The 20,258-nt window shown below is 36.3% G+C and overlaps 1 protein-coding gene and 1 long non-coding RNA gene across 5 annotated transcripts in view; one reads left to right on the top strand and one right to left on the bottom strand.

Moving 5' to 3' along the window:
• Positions 1-5,350, bottom strand: part of NAF1 (nuclear assembly factor 1 ribonucleoprotein) — a 58,256-nt gene extending 52,906 nt beyond the window's left edge. Inside the window, exons 1-2 of the mRNA XM_072621467.1 lie at positions 5,223-5,350; positions 4,244-4,378 (exon numbers count right to left, since the gene is read on the bottom strand). Of these exons, the coding sequence (XP_072477568.1) occupies positions 4,244-4,356 (113 nt within the window). The 5' untranslated portion in view covers positions 4,357-4,378; positions 5,223-5,350. The remainder of the gene's footprint in view (positions 1-4,243; positions 4,379-5,222) is intronic.
• Positions 1-20,258, top strand: part of LOC140512227 (uncharacterized) — an 80,461-nt gene that overhangs the window by 32,179 nt on the left and 28,024 nt on the right. The window lies entirely within an intron of this gene.

The raw sequence follows: 20,258 nt of genomic DNA on the forward strand, positions 1-20,258 counted from the left end.
TGACCTGACTTTTATCTACATTTTTCAGACAACTTATCACATTCATTGTTTTGAAGAAAAGACTTTATAAACCTTAAGGTACTATATAATATTAGTGACAACAACCGTAACTTTATGTGCATGCCTAATGTATGCCTGGTAAGACTTTCTCCAGTTTTTATTTCTGTTAAATCCTAAGAGCAAGTTGGCTAACTGAAATTTTTCTGTTACTTAAGACATTATTTACAAGTATTTAGGCCAAATATTGTTTTTGACATTCAAATATGAAACCATGTTTTTATTTGTAAAAAGATATAGCTCATATTATAAAGTTATTTCTCTGGGCAAATAGATCTTTTTTGCTGATGAACAAAAATATCTGAAGCCAACTTTTAAGGCCTCTGATGGTGTAGTCTCAGTATACATTTCCAAACGTATTTCCAAGTGGTCCACTAAGAGGATATGCTTGGGGTAAAGTGTATTAGGAGGCATTTCTCAAGTGTGACCCACACTCATCCCTCATTTTCTTTTTTACTCATGCTATACGCACCATCTGCCTATCTACCTATGAAAATAGTAACCATCTTTCAAGATTCAGCTAAATTCTCTTTCATAAAGAGGTTTCCATGATCTTCTTCCCTCTAGATGTGATGTCACCTTCTTCTGAATACCCCTTGAATATTTTGGGTCTCTTTGTCACCTCTGCCTTTTCTATTTACTTCATAGGGATGTTTGGGGAAAAGTACTTTATAAACCCTAAGGAATTATATAAATGTGATTTGTTATTATGATAGTGATTTGCTCAGGCATCATATTTCTTCTATGAAAGATGTTGACTGTTTCTTCTTTACACCACTACCCCCAAACTACACAGCATAGTTCCTTGAACGTAATCGCCTCTGACTGGAACTGTGCTGAATAGATAAATGAGTGAACTCAAATATTCTAAGATCTACTACACTTTAGTGGCTTGGTAGGGTGGAATGAGCTAGAGATTTAAGAGTCAGGGAACCTGGTTTCGAACCACAGTTGTACCACTTGCTAGTCAAATAGTCATCAGCAAGTTCCAAAGCACAATTTGAATTTCTAAAAACGGTTTCTAAATAAAGTTATACAAAACAACTTCTTAATGAATAAATGTTTCAATCTTAATATTTTTTAATTCAATGTTAATTTTTTCCCCATTATCTTTATAAAGAAGAGACAGATATTCCAATTTTTATAGAAGGATGATCTCAAGCACAATAAATGACTTCTCTATCTCCACATATTCAATGGAAAAATGCAAACTACAATTGAAATTCTTTATCCTAGTAGTCATTTTGCTATCATTAAGTACCTAATATTTGATCTAGAAGGAATCTTGACTATCATCTAAGTCCACTTCCTTTACTTTATAAATGAAGAAACTGAGAACCAGAGTGTTTACCTAAATTAATCCAAGGCAGCAGTTAGGATTTGAGTGTTTCTCTTTTGACTCCAGATTCAAGACTCTTTCTGTTGTCATGCTGAGAGGGAGTGTGGTACCATGGAAAGAGTATCCTCCTGAAGCCAGAGGACCTGGGTTCAAATCCAACCTCTGATGATTAGTACTATTTTGACCTTGGGTTAGTCACTAAACCTCCCTGGGATTCAGTTTTCTTCTCTCTAAAATGAGAGGGTTAGACTTAATGACCTCTTGTCCAATTTTAGGTTTACAATTATATACTGAAGAAAGACCTCATATTTCTTGGTCCAAGAGTTCTGTGGAATGTGAAAATATGAATATTTGCATGAACACACAGATGCAAACATATATTCATGTCTGTGGGTATGCATATACGTATCATGTCCTCAGTCCCTAGCTTTTTAAGTCTAGGAGCTTTTAAAATTGAGTTTAGTGATCAGAAGAAAAAATGTCCAGTTTTCTCTTCATGGCTTGAGAAAATGAATTTCTTGTGTCCATTGCCAAAAGGACCTGATCCAAGATATGATGCCACACTTGTTCAATTTAAATTCTATTTTAATGTACATTTTCTCTGATTGATTTTAACTGGCCTAAAAGTTCTTATGAGGAAACATGACATTAGCCAAACCTATAGAAGTGTTTATACATATAAAGTAATAAATCAAAATTGAATTCAGGAGCCAGGGAAACATTTGTTTATATGTTGAATATAGTTTCTCTGGCTTTTTTAGCTGGAAACCTTTAAATATAGGGATTCAGTGATCAAAAGAAAAATTATAATATACCCTGTGCTACAAGAGAATGAATTAAACTTTTGAGATAAGTGCACTGTCAGTCATTAGTGTATGTGAAAGGTAGTTTTCCCTTCCCACACAATCATTATAATATTGTAAAAAGGATACTTCATTAAATATACTTGCCCTACGTCTTTTCATTCATCTTAAGTGAGACCATCTATTCAGTGCTTAACAATAGGTAATTGAAAATACAAACCTGTCTTTCTAGGTTTCAGTGAACAATTTATGGAAGGCCAACCTCTGCCATCAAACAAATGACATCTTTTCTTATAGGAATTTCATCTCAAACCCTGCTAGCGAAAATCAATTTACAAAGCTCTAACACATTTTGGTTTATGACTGTTTTATCCAAATGTATGCATTATCATTCAAAAAATCAAAATATATTCTCGGGAGTTTTTAGTTATTAATATCAATTTCTCTATAAACTATAAAAACCACTGAAGAATCTTGGGTACTGATTTATACTGAGTCAGAGAAAGTGGAATTCAATTGGACGCATGTTTATTGTCTGCCAACTGTGTATGAAACTGGGGTAGTTGTTGCAAAATAGGATGATTTCCATGCAAGATCTGAAATTTGTCTTATATTTTGCAAGGGTAGGTGGTCATATATTTTTCAACCACAAAACTCATAGACAATGAGCTCAAAATTTTTAAATTAGAAGGACCAGATGAGTCAGTTGACATATTTTTTTAAAGCAATTGCTTGAACCTTCAAGATATTCTTAAATTCCAGTCCTTGTGTCCTTCTAAGTATTGTTTTTTCCTGAAAGCCTGTAGAATACAAGATCCAGAAAGAATTGTAGGGGTCATCAAGTTTGCCTTTCTAATTTTACAAGAGAGGGAACTGTACGAGAGATTTTTGTTATTGCCCCTAGGTACTAGCCTCACATTCAAAATACAGAGTGCTCTTTTCAAGTAAATGGCACAATGGAAAATCCATTGTCCCTGGAGTTAGAGAGACCATGTTCTAATCTTGCTTCTGATGCTTATTGCAGTTCATCTAAGCTAACTTTGCCTCAGTGTTCTCAACTGTTAAATTCAGGATTTGAACTGTTAGTCCCTCCCAGCTCTATAACTATGATCCTATGACCCTTTGTACTCTTACTTGGCAGCTAGGTGATACAGTGGATAGAATGCCATTCCTGGAGTTAGGAAGATTCTTCCTGACTTCAAAAGTAGCCTCAGATACTTACTATATATGACCCTGGGCAAGTCACTTCACCCTATTTGCCTCAGTTTCCTCATCTGTAAAATGAGCTAGAGAAGGAAATGGCAAACTATTCCAGTTATCTTTACCAAGAAAATCCCAAAAGGAGTTACAAAAATCAGACAAGACAGAAAAGAAGTTAAACAAAAATGCTTTTACCACAGAAAATAAATTACTAGGTTCTAGCAATTTATTAAACTTTATCTTGTTCATTGAGATGATAGGATCATAAATTTTGAGCTGGAAGGGGTTTTAGACTTTATCCAGTCCAACCCCCTAATTTTTAGATGACTAAGAGGCAGAGAGGTTAGGTCATGCACATAGTGAGTGGCTGAGATGGGACTTTAACCTTGGATCTTTGACTCCAAATCTAGGACCTTTTGCAAGGTGGTAATACTCATTTTTGGACTGTTAAGAAGTTGAGGTACTTGAGCATCAGTAGCAATATTTACTGCTTTCAAGGATAGAGAACATTCTCATCTTGAGAAAAGAGTCAATAAAATACATTTTTTAAAAAAAGTCTTATTTATGGTATTCATAAAATGTAAAACTATCTAGAGGAAAGACTCAAGTTTGTTGAGCAGGTTTTCTGTGAAGAATCTGTTTTAAAACATAGAAAAGAATGACACAGCATGGAAGGGTTGTCATCTGAAGGAGAGGGCACCCCACAATAAGATCCATAAAATGTTGAAGACACTTCTAGCTGTTATGTTGACTTAATCCTTTATCTCAGTTTTTCCAGGTTAAATATTTAAGGGTGTGTATATTATATTTTTTAAAAAGGAGATCTAAAACAAGGGTCTGTTACCTTTTCCATGAAGAATTGTTTGGCTTGATGTAGTTTTTCTGAGTAGCTGCTGTCATTCCTTTCTCATGGTCACGGTTCCTTTGCTTTCTTTCTGGTTTGACTAATGTCACCATATGGGGCTCAGTTTCTTCCTTACTATAAATGAAAGATAAATCTCTTTTATATCTTAGTTTTTAGCATGCATTTTCTATTGTCAGTATTCTTTTTGGCTTAGTAACCTTTTGAGGTTAAAAAGACAAAATGATAACTGGGTAAATTCTGAGGTACAGATAGCAAGAATAAGAATCTACTTGCACATTTGCTTAATGTAGATTGATAAAGCCTAGAATCTTAGCTTGCAAATTCTTGGTGCCTGAAGGGTTCTACACACCAAAATTCATACTCTAATTTAACAAAGGTCAAGGTAATGAGTGCCCAACAATATAGGGGAGTCTCAAGGTGCAGAAAAAACATGATGATTATAGTTTAGGGAAATTATATTTTTCATTCCAATGTGCACAAATTAGCTAGTTACTGCAAAAAGCTTTGCATCAGCTACTGCAGCATTAAAATTATACCCCTATTTCTATCTTGCATCTATAGGCAATTTAATGAAAATGTTGGCAAAAGTAAACCAATTAACCAAATTGCAGAAATGCTCATTTTTGAAAAGTAGGAAATTTGTGAAAAGTTAGAAAAAGTAGGTAGTTGGAAATTTCTAAATGATCCAATAAAGATAAGCGTGAATTGCCCAACCATAGTAAATTTTGAAGTCAGCCTCAAGTTTAAGGGTTGGTTTAGGAAAAGGAAGAAATCTCTGATTCATTTGCCTGTGTTAAGAATATCATTTGAACTTTGATTTAGGATTTTTAAACATTTCAGATCCATTCTATTATTTCTGGTTAAAAAAAAAAGGTTGAGTACTACAAGTAATAATAAAATAGGCATTTCTTCCAAAAGTTGTGAGAATAAGTAGGAGAAATGTTTTAAGAAAACCTACCTTCATTAGATTTGCAAGCTACAGGGACACATACCCCAAACATCATCAGTAGCAGTCTAAATTTAAAACAATGGGTTGAAGATAGGCACTCTACCCGAGTCAGAGTGAGAACAATTAAATTAACCCCACTCACCTTTTACAGCTGCCTCATGTTACCCTCCCTAGGAAGTTCAGCTCACCTTACACAATCTCGTGGCTGGGGGTGGGAAGAAGGTGAAGAAGACAGGAATACCCTGGAAAGGGAGAGGATGATGAACCAGATAAAGAAACTGTAGGAGTTGCTTGGCTCTCCTTTCAATACAGTAGAATAATGAATAAAAAGTCACCCATCCCTTCTTCCCATATTTTAAATATGAGCAAATAGAGAGGGAAGAGTTAGGTATGAAACAATCCAAATGGATACTTACAGGGAGCCTGCAAAGTTGTTATATATTATATATTGAAATTAACTTTAATGTCTGTAGGAAATTTAGTTGATTATATTGGAGTTCAATATTAAGTTTTAATAACACTTTAAAATTTTAAAAAGAGCAGGTAAATTATTAACTATTTTCAAGTTTGCAGTCTCCAACAACATCCATTCACTCTTATTTTTCATTTATGGAAAATATATATCATCACCAAAACAACTGTTACCAATTAGTGCTGTTTTTTCAGTTGCAAGCAATTTTGCTTTAATTGATACAAATGAAGCAATTTAACAATATGGACCACAATCTGCTCTTTACAACAACTGAGTTTCCAACAGTCACTGAAGTTGATGTTGCTCAGACAAGAATGTCCTTGGAATTATGAATTCTTTAATACTACATATGGCATTGTCTCCTTTTATTTAGTAAATGAACATCACCAGAGTCTGACCAAACTGGAACAACCATCAACATTAGTACATACTTGTTAGGCACTTTCTGTGTAAACAACACTGTGCTAGGCACTTGAGGAAATGGAAAATATGAATAAGGTGGAGTTTTTGCCTTTGAGAAGCTTATAGTTTAGTAGGGAAAAGATACACACAAATATTTCCACGGTAAACGATATAAAAGATAAAGTGCTATGTGAGGCCCAAAGGTGATTATCATTGCCAGCTAGATAGATCAGAGAAGGTTTCCTGCAGGAATGACATTTGTCATTGACATTTGGTTTTAAAGGATGGGCAAGAGTAGGTGAAGGAGGGTGGCATTCCATATACATGAAACAGTTTGAACGAGGGCATGAGGTTTAAGAGTACAATGCATGTTTTGGGACCAGAACGGGGAGGGCAGAAATAAGAAATAAATCTGGAAAAGTACTGGGAGAACAGGTTTTGGAGGACCTAAAATGCCCAATAGAGAAGTTTGAACTTGGTAAGGCAATAGCGAACCAGTGAAGATTTTTGAGCATGGAAATTGTGATCATATCTATGCAAAATAAATATTATCTTGACAGCAGGATGAAGAATGAATTGGAGGGAGGACAATAAAAAGACTTTTTAAACAAGGCCATTGTGGTAATCTGTCTTGACTAGTGGTAATGAGAATGTGAAGAAAGGGTTAGGGAAAAGTCAAAAAGAACTCAAGCTGCTTTTGTTTGTAGGTACACATGATACTAAGAAGGGTGTGAAGAGACTCATATTAGAAAGAAATATAGAAAGTTTCTCAGAGATCTCAGGATTTTAAGTGTAACTGGGTCTATACAGTACAACTAAAGATGAACCTCACAGCTTTCTAATAGACAGTATTAGTCAATTCATGTAGCCAACATCCACAAGAAAAACATAAGGAACAGTAGTGTTCAAATGAATTGGTAACATAAAAAAGCTAAAAAGCTAATGTAAGAAAAAAAATCAGCATAAATTACCATGATGATCAGAAACAAAGGTCAAATGGTGAGTTTGATGTTGTCATTAAGATAACCTATGGTCATAATTTACAACTATCATATGTAGTATTATTACATAGTAATTTACAACTTTTTGATTGGATGTCACATCTTTTTCTGGACCACATTTTCTCCCTTTGTAAAAAGAGGGAAGTGGACCAGGTGATCTATAAGGGGCTTTTCATCTCCAACATTCCATAATTTCTGTGCTGTAAGTTGACTGAAAGTCAATTCCTTTCTACTAATGTGAAGGAAGAATTTAATGAACAACAATTATCAAACAATCTTAGATATAGCCAAGACAAATTATTTTGTCTTAGATAAAAAGATAACTATTAGAAAGGTTAGTGGATTCTGGTTAGAAACTGTAAGATTTGATGAAATGAATATTTGCTTGGATGACTTTGTGTGTATATATATGTATGTATATATATATACATACAAGTTATATTAGGGAAGGAGTGACATGACTAATTGTGACATAGGTAGAAAATATTTTGCTATCTTTTTTTTGTATCTAGGTCAGAATCAAAAATATGACTGATGTTCAGATAGTATAAACAATCCAATTCTTTCTATTTCTCTTCTAAAAGTGAATTCATTGGTCCATAAAGCCCACAAGTTCGAAAACAAATTTGCATTGAAATAATTACTGTATATAGATTGGGAAGAAACAGTGCTTAAATTGTTTCCTAAATATGCCTGTGCCCATCTGAGCTTGTTTAAATCCAATGCCTTATTACTTCCATGATTATTTCTTAGCATTTTACTTTTGTCTTTCCTATGCACCTGTATTATGAGTGTCTATATTATATGATGGTTATTTGTTTATGTGCCTATCTCTCCTACTAGATTATAACTCCATTATAACTATATATGCAGGAGGGGCATCTTATTCATCTACATTTTCCCCATAAACCTAGTGCATTACCTTGGGATTGATAATGGGCAGTTGAACACATAGGCACACATAAGCTCACCTATCTCCACATAGGCTACCAAGGACATTTGCAGCCCCACGGCCCCTTTGTGATTTGTGCTATGCTGTGGTGTCCCACAATGTGTATTTGAGGGAAAATAGATGAATAAAATAAATTTACAATTGGAGGGGGTTGAAGATAGATCACTTCAGAGAGAGGCTTCACTCTCAACAAAGTGACATTTTAAAATATTAATAAACACATTACTCAGAGTAAGGATTAGACTAGATGGCCTCTAAGGTCTCATCCACCTCGGAGAATCTATGATAAATGCTTAGCAGATTACAAGAATTGAATTCAACAATGTGGAAATTAAGTAATTCCTGAAAGTTAAACTTTTTGATGCTTAGTAGAGGATTTGTTCTTATGTTGTGTGTATAGAGACAGAAGAATCTCTCCCTCTCTCCCCCCCCCACCCTCTCCTTCTCCCTCACCTTCCCTCCCCGTAAACATGTGTACACATATGTCTTTGTCACTGTCCATGTTTTCAGGTCCAGAGCTCTTAGGAAGTTTGGATCCGAAGATCCAAAGCAAATCTTAACCAAGCTAAATGAACAGTATAACTAACTTTATTTAGATTTAAGGATTATTATTCCCATTTGTAGAAGGGAATCTATCATATTTCTTGTCATTCAATCTTTGTCTCTTTCGTAGTGGCTATTTCTCTATAAGCATGATTCCTAAAGGACAGAAATAGATCAGGATTAAAACTTGTAGTCAATCCAGTTTGCACCAGGCTGTGTCAATAGACATACAAGTAAGTAGTGGGATGAGGGTATGCATAGCCCTACAATGTAGTACACTACATAGAGGATCTCACAGAAGTCTCAAAGAGCAAATGTTTTCATTTTATCTGATTTCCACCAAAATTATATCATCCTGGTCACAGTTTCATGGATGACATAAAGTATTAAACCTGTTAGAAGCTGTAGGATTGCTTTATGATTATTCTTGTTCTCAAGGATAAAGATGAAGATTAAATTTAAGGAGGAAGACAGATCAAGCCTTGGCTCCATTTATATTTTGTGAGTTATGGTCCTTAGCAGACAAAGAATTTTTTTTTTAATGTTTAAACTGTAATAAATGTATTTTGTTTTCTTGTGACCTTCATTTATGAATAAATTCCTCCTCTAGTCACTTTTATCCTTTTTATTTTTTATTGTGAACTTAAAAACCAAAAGAGAACATTTCCATATGTACAGCAGAACATGAGGTTTATACAGCAAACCACAAATCTCCATTTCATTCTGCTTTCTTTAGGCATATAAAAATTCCATGTGTTATTTTCAAAACTGTCCTGCTTGTTTGTGCTTCCTTCTGAATTTTATTTTGTGCTCATCTACACATTAAAAAAAAGTTTCAATGGCCCTCTGCTTTTTTCATTATTATTGATAACCACCCCTGCTCGCCTCCATGTCCTTCTTTTAAAAAATGAAAGGACTGAAATACTTATCCTTGTAACAAATAATTTAATCAAGCCAATAAATTCATATAGTAGTCATATCCAAACATGTATGTCTTTTTTAATTCACCTTCTATCTAACCACTCTCTGTCAAAAGGTGGACAACAAACTTTCATAAAACCTTAGAAAATATGGTTAGCCATGCACTGATCAGTTATTAAATATTTCAGAATTATTTTTCATTCCACTATTGCTGCTCTTTTATAACTTGGGGCCTTTTGGTTCTGCTTATTTCTATCTGTATCAGGTCATACTACCCAGAATTTTCTAAAATCATCTATTTTGTCATGTCTTACTTCTAAATTTTATTCCATTACATTTACATATTACAGTTTGTTTAGCCACTCCTAGTTATCTAAGAAGCAATTTAAAGCACCCACCTTAGATTCTACTTTGTATTTCTTTTCCTCCCCACTCCACCCCCAACTCATTTTTTAATAATTCCTCTGTCAAGATCAGGAAATTTATTTGTGACTGGCATCATCTTCTCACCTGCCAACTCCCTGCAAAAAATCCATTTTTTCTTTGAATCTTTGCTTGCAGTTAAGGAGTTATGAACTTGTATATAGGGATCTTTATACCTACAGCACCGTTTTTAGTTCCGAAATTTGGAGCTTTGTGTCAAAGTGAAGTTTGACCCCTCTCTGCCATTTTGGGAAATGTGGTTGGCCTTGTCTGAACTTGTCATGGGTTTCTGCATTGACCTACGTCTTCTGGGGTGAGGATCTTCCAGCTCTCTGAGGTTCAGAGAACCTCAGGTCTCCAGGGCCCTTTATGGCATCTAAAGACAAAGCACTAGGTACCTTGGAGCCCCTGGACCTGGTCCCTATTATTGGAGATTCCGAGGTCCTAACTTTGCAGTCTGTCCATCTGTCCATCTAGCTATCTGTCCTTCCTTCCTTCCTTCTATCTATCTATCTATCTATCTATCTATCTATCTATCTATCTATCTATCTATCTATCTATCTATCTATCTGTCTGTCTGTCTGTCTTCCTGTCTGTCTGTCTGTCTGTCTATCTATCTATCTATCTATCTATCTTATCTATCTATCTTATCTATTTTTACCACTTTGGGTCTTTCTGCCTTCCCTTAGGTTTTCTTTTGCTGCCTCTGGACACAGAGCTTTGCAGGCTTGAAATTTCTCTGTGCTGTCTATGGTCACTCTTGTGGTATATCAGCTTGGTCCCATCTGGGTACTGGCTTTGCTAGCAGCACACTTTCCTATTGTCCATGATCTCTTCGCTGGTCTTTTATGTATATGTATGGTTTGGGGGTAGAAGAAATTAACATTATTTCTCAATGAATTTCTTGATCATTATTCAGTCTAGTGTAAGTTTTAACTTTTCGTTGAAGTAGGTATGTTGGAGCTGGGTTGTCTTCTTCTCATTCAGGTAGCCATCTTATCCAGAAGTCTAAAATGATTCCCACTGAAAGGCAATATTGAATGAAATCCAATACTTCATCTGTAGTGTATCTGCCTTTAAGAGGAAGCTAAAAGAACCATAGCTTTTTAATCGTCTGGTGTACTCCAGGAAATAATCAAAGAATGGTTGAAGATCCCACATGACCTACTGTTTTCAGGTTGTTAAAAATAAATGATTCATTATGGATGTGAGGGATGTGAGTTTAAAAGAATACGTTCAAGATTATTTTTAAAACTTTGAAATTACAATAGCTTTCTCTTTGAGATTAAAAAAATACTTTGGTTAAATTATTTTTGAAACAAGAAAACACTGTTGATCCAACTATGCAGAAGAAGCAAAACAATTTCTATTGCTTTTTCTTTCATTTGTTCTCTGACATCCAAATGCTATTTATTTTGAGAGTTTGGGTATTTATCCTTTAGAGTAGAAACTAGTGCCAAGCATCAGAAAATTTCAAAGGTGTATTTTGTATTCTTTTGAAGGAAAAGGGGAGAGGCAGAATTTGGTGACAGGATAATGGTTAATAAGGAGGTAGCTCTTATTGGGGAGTAGTTCTGGCTCAGTAGAATGGGGACAAACGGTAGAAATCGAGATTGGTAGGACATGAGCTCCAGGCAAGGAGTAAGGGCAGTTTTTTCAGTTCCAGAAGTTGACAGTGACAATGCATCATCCAACACTAGACCAAATAACTTGACTGTCTGTACACTCATACCTCACCTTATCTTACCCCCACAGACTGGGTCTAGTCCAGGTACCCTGCTCCACCTATAGGAGCTCCTCTTCCTGGGGAACTTAAGGCTAGATTGCACCTGAGAAGGGTCCCCTCTCTACTCAGCTGCTTTTTTTTATTCATTGGTCCAGGGTCTCTTATTTTGAAAGATCCAGCATCCAAGAGTAAGCCTTGGCCAGATCTCAAAAGACCAGGTTTCAGCAACTGGGCTAAAAGAGTACTGTACTGGGAATCAGGATATATGGCTTCTAGCTCTTGCTTTGCCGATAACTGTGGGACTCTGTTTTCTCTATAAAATGGGGGAGTTGGACAAGATAATTGGTCCCTTCCAGTTCCCCTACAGGATGTAGGATAAGAGAAAGGAGGCAGGTGATAGAAGAGAGGACAGTTTGGGGAACGGGGTAGTCAAAAGCAAAACACTTTTGAGGAGGGACAGGGTGAGAGAGAGAATAGAATAAATGTGGAGGAGCATAGGATGAAGGGGAATCTAGTTAGCAAAAGTAACTGAAAAAAATTTTAAAACAAGTTTCTCTGATAAAGAGCTCATTTCTCAAACATACAGAAAACTGAGTCAAATTTATAAAAATAAGAGCCATTCCTCAATTGATAAATGATTAAAGATATGATCGGTTTTCAGATGAAGTAATCAAAGCTATCTGAAAAATACTCTAGCTTGTTATTGATTGCAAAATGCAGATTAAAACAATTCTACAGTACTAGCTCATGCCTATTAGACTGGCTAATGGGACTGAAAAGGTAAAAGACAAATGGTGGAGGGGATGTTGGAAAAATGAGATATTAATACACTGTTGGTGGAGTTGTGAACTGATTCAACCATTCTGTAAAGCAATTTGGAACTATGTCCAGAAAGCTATAAAACCATGTACGCCCTTTGACATAACAATCACAAATCTGTATCCAAAAGAGATAAAAAAAGCAAAAAGGAAAAGGACCTAATATGTACAAAAATATTTATAGCAGCTCTTTTCCAGTGGCAAAGAATTAGAAGTTGGGAGGATGCCCATCAATTGGGGAATGGCTAAACAAATTGTGGTATGTGGTTATGATGAAATACTGTTGTCCTATTGGAAATGATGAGCAGGATGCTCGCAGAAAAACCTGGGAAGACTTGCATGGGCTGATGCAAAGTAAAATGTATTGTAAACAAAGTAGTAGCAATATTGTAAGAAGATGAACTGTGAATGACTTAGCTATTCTCAGCAATACAACAATCCAAGACAACTCTGAAGGACTCAAGATGAGAAATATCATACATTGCTAGAGAAAGAACTGATGGTATCTGAATACAGATTGAAGCATACTTTTTTTTTTACTTTATTTTCTTAAGGTTTCTTTTCTTCTCTGTTTTCTTTCGCAGTGTGACTATTATGGATATATTTAGCATGTCTACATATGTATAACCTATATCAAATTGCTTCCCTTCTCAATGAGGAGGTATGGGAAGGGAGGGAGAGAATTTGGAATTCAGAGTTTTAAAAAAGAATGTTAAAAATTGTTTTTACATGTAACTGGGGAAAAATAAAATACTAAATAAAAACTTCATTGCTGTTATATCCAGATATCTCTTTTTCCCCCTCCACAGGGTGTGGTGTCCAGCTCACTTTCTAGCGAAAAACATCTTTTGTGGCATGTGTTATACTTGCCCTAAGTGCAAAAGTATTACTGCTCTGATAGCCTTTGTATACACAAGACCAATTAGTTTGACTTATACTTTGACTTATACTTATACTTGACTTTCTAATGGAACTAAAGAGTTTCATTCTTCACCAGGATCTATTTGGGGCTCTTGCTGCGGGTATTTATGAATCATAGCCTATGTTTTTGTCAGGTTCTAGGTTCTACTCTGCAATATAGTTGTGTCAGTAGGAGAACCCCATTTGAAAGATAGAAAAATACATATTATTTTTAATTTCTGCAGTTCTAGTTCTTGCAGCTTACACTGCTGCATTTCAATTGGATTTTTTCATAGTCTTTTATGCTTTTCCTATTTATCCTCTTATCTCACTATCTTCTAAACTCTCTACAATTTGGTTTCTCATCTCATCATTCAACTAAACCTGTCCTCTACATTACCAACATCTCTTACTTGCTAAATCTCATTTCTTTTCTCAATCCTATCCTTGATCTCTTTGTAGCTTTTAACACTGTTAATCACTTCCTCCTGAAATAATTCCTATTCTTTCAGTTTTTGTAATACTACTCTATTCTGGTTTTCTTCCTGTTTGTTCCTCAGTCTTCTTTGCTGGTTTTATATCTATGTAATGCTATCTTAACCACAGATATTCCCCAAGGCTCTGTCCTAGGTCCCCTTAATTTTTTTTGCTCTATTCTCTCACTTGATAAATATCATCAGACCATCTTGGTTCAATTGTCATTTCTTTACAGATGATACCCACATCTATATATTTAGCCTTCTCTGAGTCACACTTCTTTAACTGTTTCTTGGACATCTTGAACTGGATGTTCTATAGATATCTGAAACTTAACATATCTAAAACAGAGCTTGTCCCCTAAAATCCTATTCTGCACTTTCCAAACTTCCCTATTACCTATCATAACTCCACACACCCAATCTATTTCCAAATAGTGTCATTTTCATCTTCACATTTTCTCTCATGTATATTTTGTTCTCTCCACTACTACAAGTACAAGAGTTCCTTATCACCTCTTGCCTCGATTGGCCCAGTAACTGAACTCCTTGCCTCGTCTTTCCCTGCTCCAGGTTATCCTTCAGCTGCCAAGCAGATTTTTCTAAAATGTAGATTTGACCATGTCCTCACCCTGTTCAGTGAGTTTCAGTGGCTCTCCATTACCTCCAGGATCAAATATAGTCCTCTACTTGGCATTTAAAATTAGTCCCTTCCAACCTTTCCAGCACCTCACATCTAACTTTTCTCCATGCACTCTGCACTCTAGATACCTGGTATACTTGCATTCCTCCTCATACAATGCTCCATTTCCATTACTTTGCACTGCCTCCTCCTCAGCCCTCCCCCCCACCCCCCCCATCTAGAATGCTCTTCCTTCTCCTTGTTTAACTTCCTTCAAGGCTCAGCTCATTTCCCACCTTCTGCAGAATCCCTTCCCTAATCCCTCAATTTGCTAATAACTTTACCTTTCAGATTGTTTTCTTCCACTCTGTAGAATGCCCCTATGTATCTAAGGCATTTACAAGTTTTCTGTCATTATAACGTTTGCTCCTTGAGGAAAAGACCCATTTTTGTTTGTGTTTTTGGTCTTTCTTTGTTTCTCCAGTGTTTAGTACAGAGTAAGTGCTTAATAAATGCTTACTGACTGATTGACTAAATTGCTAAATAGCAAGGTGGCATGGTTCAGTAGGAAGAATACAGAATGAATGCAAAGGCAACTCTTCTGGTAGTAAGATTGTGTTAGGTTGGAGGAAAAAGACTAGATTTAGGGAGAGTGGTGAAGTTCTAAATTAGGGTAGAGACTGAGAATGAAAAATTAGAGAATCTAAGTTCCTATTGCTCTTCCTTGCCTTTGGGATATTCCATCAGGACACAAGCATCTTACTATAAGTGATACTTCAAGTACCCTTAAAACATGATAGGTCAGAGCTGGAATGAAGAAATTGATAGTATCTCAGAGGTAAAATGTGACTTCCTCAAGGTTACCCTTTGAGATAGAAGCAAAACTGAGAGTAAAATTTGGACCCTGTGCTTCATCTGCACTTTTCACTCTATAACTCAGTTTCCCTCAGGAAGCGACATAGCATCACATCAGCTTCTTGATGATACTTTGTCCTATTCTTGGAATCACTACAATGACTTCCGTGTAAACTTTCTAAAATAATTTTCACTCCATTCTTAATTGTATGTGGACACTGCATTATTTGAGAAAAGTCTCTTTTACATATGTAATTGACTGTAAATTGTTCTTGAAAATGTATGTGCTTATCTGCAGATATATCAGTGCAGATATATCCTTATGAGGAGCAAAAATGGAAAATTTCCAAGGCTGAATGCATATGAAAATACTTCCATTAAGAAGTTTAAAAGTTACTGAGTCACACTGAAGCTGATGGCTTGACCATGTTAATTGTCAAATTAATATCTGAAGAGCTTAGGCTATGAAAGAAAATCATGAAATAGAAATCCAAATATATACACAGTCTCATGAATGAGAGAAGGAGTCGGCCCCAGACAACAGTACCGTAATGTATAATAGTGGTGCTTAGCATTTATATAATGAATTTAATCCAGGGAGCTCAACAAGAATTTCAGATATCTGTTAAATGAAAGATGACAATGTTATTTTCCTTTGTGTATGACTTATAAAAGAAAGTCCTTATGACTTCTTAGGCAAAAGCTAATAGATGAATTTAATACTTTTCTTTGAGGGCAAACACTCTTAGCCCTGATAATACCAGATAAGTATTGATCAACATAATTGTCAAATTTTGAAAAATGACTGAATAATCTAGTATGTTAAAATAAGATAGTATATTAGAATAAACTAGTATATTAAAATTATAGAGTGCTGTAATGCAAGGGATATTGATCAATATGGGGCAAGACACTAAGTAACAGTGAAAAAGCAGACTCAGTGGAATTATGTACATACTAACCACAACTATATAAAAGAAGAGATTGATACACCAAAGTTGGAATGAATACACAAAGAATACTGAAAGGAACATAGACATTTGTTTTGGAATAGTTACAGAACTTGAATTTCAGTCACTTTGCCTCTCTAAGCTTCACTTTCCTCATGCATAATATGAATTAGATGTTATTCAAGGTATCTTCTAGATATCAGTTGGGCACAGAGGTAGTAAGTGATACTTATGTTTATAGTTGTTTCAATATGTTGATTTTTTTCAAAATGAAAATAATTATAAAGTATGTTTGACTGGTTATATTAAAAAAAAGTTTAATCAGAAAACATATGATTTTACTATGTTATCTGCCCCAATTCCTGTCTGAAATGAAGAAAGAAAAAAGCGTAAGTTAAGGTCATCTGATAGGTCAAATATGATATTTAATCATTCTAATGGATTTATTTTCTTAAATTTAAATAGAAATCTTAAATCTCAAAATATATATAAAAATAATTTACTTAGAATAATCTCAAGTGTTCACTGAGGTATATAGCTTAAAATCTATCCAGGCCTGCCCATATCCTCCTGTAAGTTTACCACAGGGGATATATCCAATACTCTGATACCCTTCTTCAAGTTCTCTTGACGTGAAAGGGAATAACTATCCATCCCTCACTCTTGTTTTGTAATCCACCCAATTTACAAGATCAGCATTAGTTTAAAATATATACATACTTTGAAATAAGACCAAAAATTAATTGGCTCAGTTTTAAGCCATTTCAATGATAAATTACTAATTAATAAACTTTTAAACTAATTATTTAACAAACATTTATGAAGTGCCTACTATGTTACCATGTGCTGAGAATGCACACATTATGGGGAGAAAGATCCTTTCTTTCAAGAGGTGTACTAGACTCTATGCCCCTAAATCAAATATATAGACAATCTAGTCAAAATGCAAACATTGGTTACCAAGAAAGTATTTTTCTTTGTTTTTTAAATAAATCAGTTTATAATTTACCAATTCAGAGATCGCATAATCTTAGTTGAAAAGTTATAAAGTGAATCCTAATCATTGTACTGAATATGGTCAGACTTTAAGCTTCTAAATATAAAAATCTGGAGACTTTTTTTTTTTTTTATTTAGCTTTTAACATTCATTTTCACAAAATTTTGGGTTACAAATTTTTCCCCTTTTCTCCCCTCCCCCCCCAAACGCCAAGCATTCTAATTGCCCCTATGACCAATCTGCTCTCTCTTCTATCATCCCTCTCTGCCCTTGTCTCTGTCTTCTCTTTTGTCCTGTAGGGCCAGATAGCTTTCTATACCCCTTTACCTGTATTTCTTATTTCCTAGTGGTAAGAACATTACAGTTGATCCTAACACTTTGAGTTCCAACTTCTTTAGCTCCCTCCCTCTCCACCCCTTCCCTTTGGAAGGCAAGCAATTCAATATAGGCCAAATCTGTGTAGTTTTGCAAATGACTTCCATAATAGTTGTGTTGTATAGGACTAACTATATTTCCCTCCATCCTATCCTGTCCCCCATTACTTCTATTCTCTTTTGATCCTATCCCTCCCCATGAGTGTTGACCTCAAATTGCACTCTCCTCCCCATGCCCTCCCTTCTATCATCCCCCCCCCACTCTGCTTATCCCCTTATCCTCCACTTTCCTGTATTGTAAGATAGGTTTTCATACCAAAATGAGTAGGCATTTTATTCTTTCCTTTAGTGGAATGTGATGAGAGTAGACTTCATGTTTTTCTCTCACCTCCCCTCTTTATCCCTCCACTAATGAGTCTTTTGCTTGCCTCTTTTATGAGAGATAATTTGCCCCATTCAATTCTCCCTTTCTCCTCCCAATATCTTTCTCTCTCACTGCTTGATTTCATTTTTTTTTTAAGATATGATCCCATCCTCTTCAATTCACTCTGTGCACTCTGTCTCTATGTGTGTGTGCGTGTGTGCATGTGTGTGTGTGTAATCCCACCCAGTACCCAGATACTGAAATGTTTCAAGAGTTACAAATATTGTCTTTCCATGTAGGAATGTAAACAGTTCAACTTTAGTAAGTCCCTTATGACTTCTCTTTGCTGTTCACCTTTTCATGGTTCTCTTCATTCTTGTGTTTGGAAGTCAAATTTTCTTTTCAGCTCTGGTCTTTTCATCAAGAATGCTTGAAAGTCCTCTATTTCATTGAAAGACCAATTTTTCCCCTGAAGTATTATACTCAGCTTTGCTGGGTAGGTGATTCTTGGTTTTAGTCCTAGTTCCTTTGACTTCTGGAATATCCTATTCCATGCCCTTCGATCCCTTAATGTAGAAGCTGCTAGATCTTGTGTTATCCTGATTGTATTTCCACAATACTTGAATTGTTTCTTTCTAGCTGCTTGCAATATTTTCTCTTTCACCTGGGAGTTCTGGAATTTGGCCACAGTGTTCCTAGGAGTTTCTCTTTTTGGATCTCTTTCAGGCGGTGTTCTGTGGATTCCTTGAATATTTATTTTGCCCTCTGGTTCTAGAATCTCAGGGCAGTTTTCCTTGATAATTTCATGAAAGATGATGTCTAGGCTTTTTTTCTGATCATGGCTTTCAGGTAGGCCCATAATTTTTAAATTGTCTCTCCTGGCTCTATTTTCCAGGTCAGTTGTTTTTCCAATGAGATATTTCACATTATCTTCCATTTTTTCATTCTTTTGGTTTTGTTTTGTGATTTCTTGGTTTCTCATAAAGTCATTAGCCTCCATCTGTTCCATTCTAATTTTGATAGAACTATTTTCTTCAGTGAGCTTTTGAATCTCCTTTTCCATTTGGCTAATTCTGCTTTTGAAAGCATTCTTCTCCTCATTGGCTTTTTGAACCTCTTTTGCCAATTGAGTTAGGCTAGTTTTCAAGGTGTTATTTTCGTCAACATTTTTTTGGGTCTCCTTTAGCAGGGAGCTGATTTGCTGTTCATGCTTTGACTTCATGTCTCTCATTTCTCTTCCCAGCTTTTCCTCCACCTCTCTAACTTGATTTTCAAAATTCTTTTTGAGCTCTTCCATGGCCTGTGCCCATTGAGTGGGCTGGGACACAGAAGCCTTGATTTCTGTGTCTTTGCCTGATGGTAAGCATTGTTCTTCCTCATCAGAAAGGAAGGGAGGAAATGCCTGTTCACCAAGAAAGTAACCTTCTATAGTCTTATTTCTTTTCCCTTTTCTGGGCATTTTCCCAGCCAGTGACTTGACCTCTGAATATTTTCCTCACACCCACCTCACCTCCTGATCCTCCCAGCCAGTGTTTGGGGTCTGAGATTCAAATGCTGCTTCCAGCCTCAGGGCTTTGGGCGGGGTCAGGGCTGCTATTCAGTGTGAGATTAAATTCAGATGTTCAGTTGAGGGCAGGGCTGCCTCTCAGGCTCAGTTCCCTCAGGGAGTTTATGCACAGACCTTCAACAATGGATCCAGGCTCCTGCCTGCTTGGAGAGCCCTGGTCTGCCGCTGCCCCTCAGCTTCTGTCTCCCGAGGGGGCCCGAGCCATGGGGGCACCCCACTCCCCCCTCGACCCGCCAAAGGGACTCTCTCACAGACCCCCGTCACCTGTGGGTGGAGGTACTTGTGCGGCCGCTGGAGATCCCGTCCCTGAAGCCCGCTCGGATCTGTTCCTCTCGCCGCGGCCACGGCAGGGCTGTACTCAGCTCCCAGTCCCGGCGCCCAGTCCGCAGCACGAAGGACCTTTTACGAGAGGTTTGCAGGTCTCTCCGGAACAGAAATCTCCCTCGCTCCAATGTTCTGTGGCCTCTGGGTGCAGAATTCGCCGTGAGTTACTTCTTTGTAGTTGTTCTATGGGTTGTGGGTTCGGAGCTATGTGTATGTGCGTCTTTCTACTACGCCATCTTGGCTCCGCCCCCGAGACTTTTTTTTTTACTAAGAACTCTTATCAACTAACACCTCAGATGAAGCTGAGAAAATCAGCATTTTGTGCTGGAGCAGGCAAAGTTATATAAGTTTAAAAAGA

Source organism: Notamacropus eugenii, chromosome 6 (assembly GCF_028372415.1).
Source record: "Notamacropus eugenii isolate mMacEug1 chromosome 6, mMacEug1.pri_v2, whole genome shotgun sequence".
NCBI classification, from domain to species: domain Eukaryota; kingdom Metazoa; phylum Chordata; class Mammalia; order Diprotodontia; family Macropodidae; genus Notamacropus; species Notamacropus eugenii.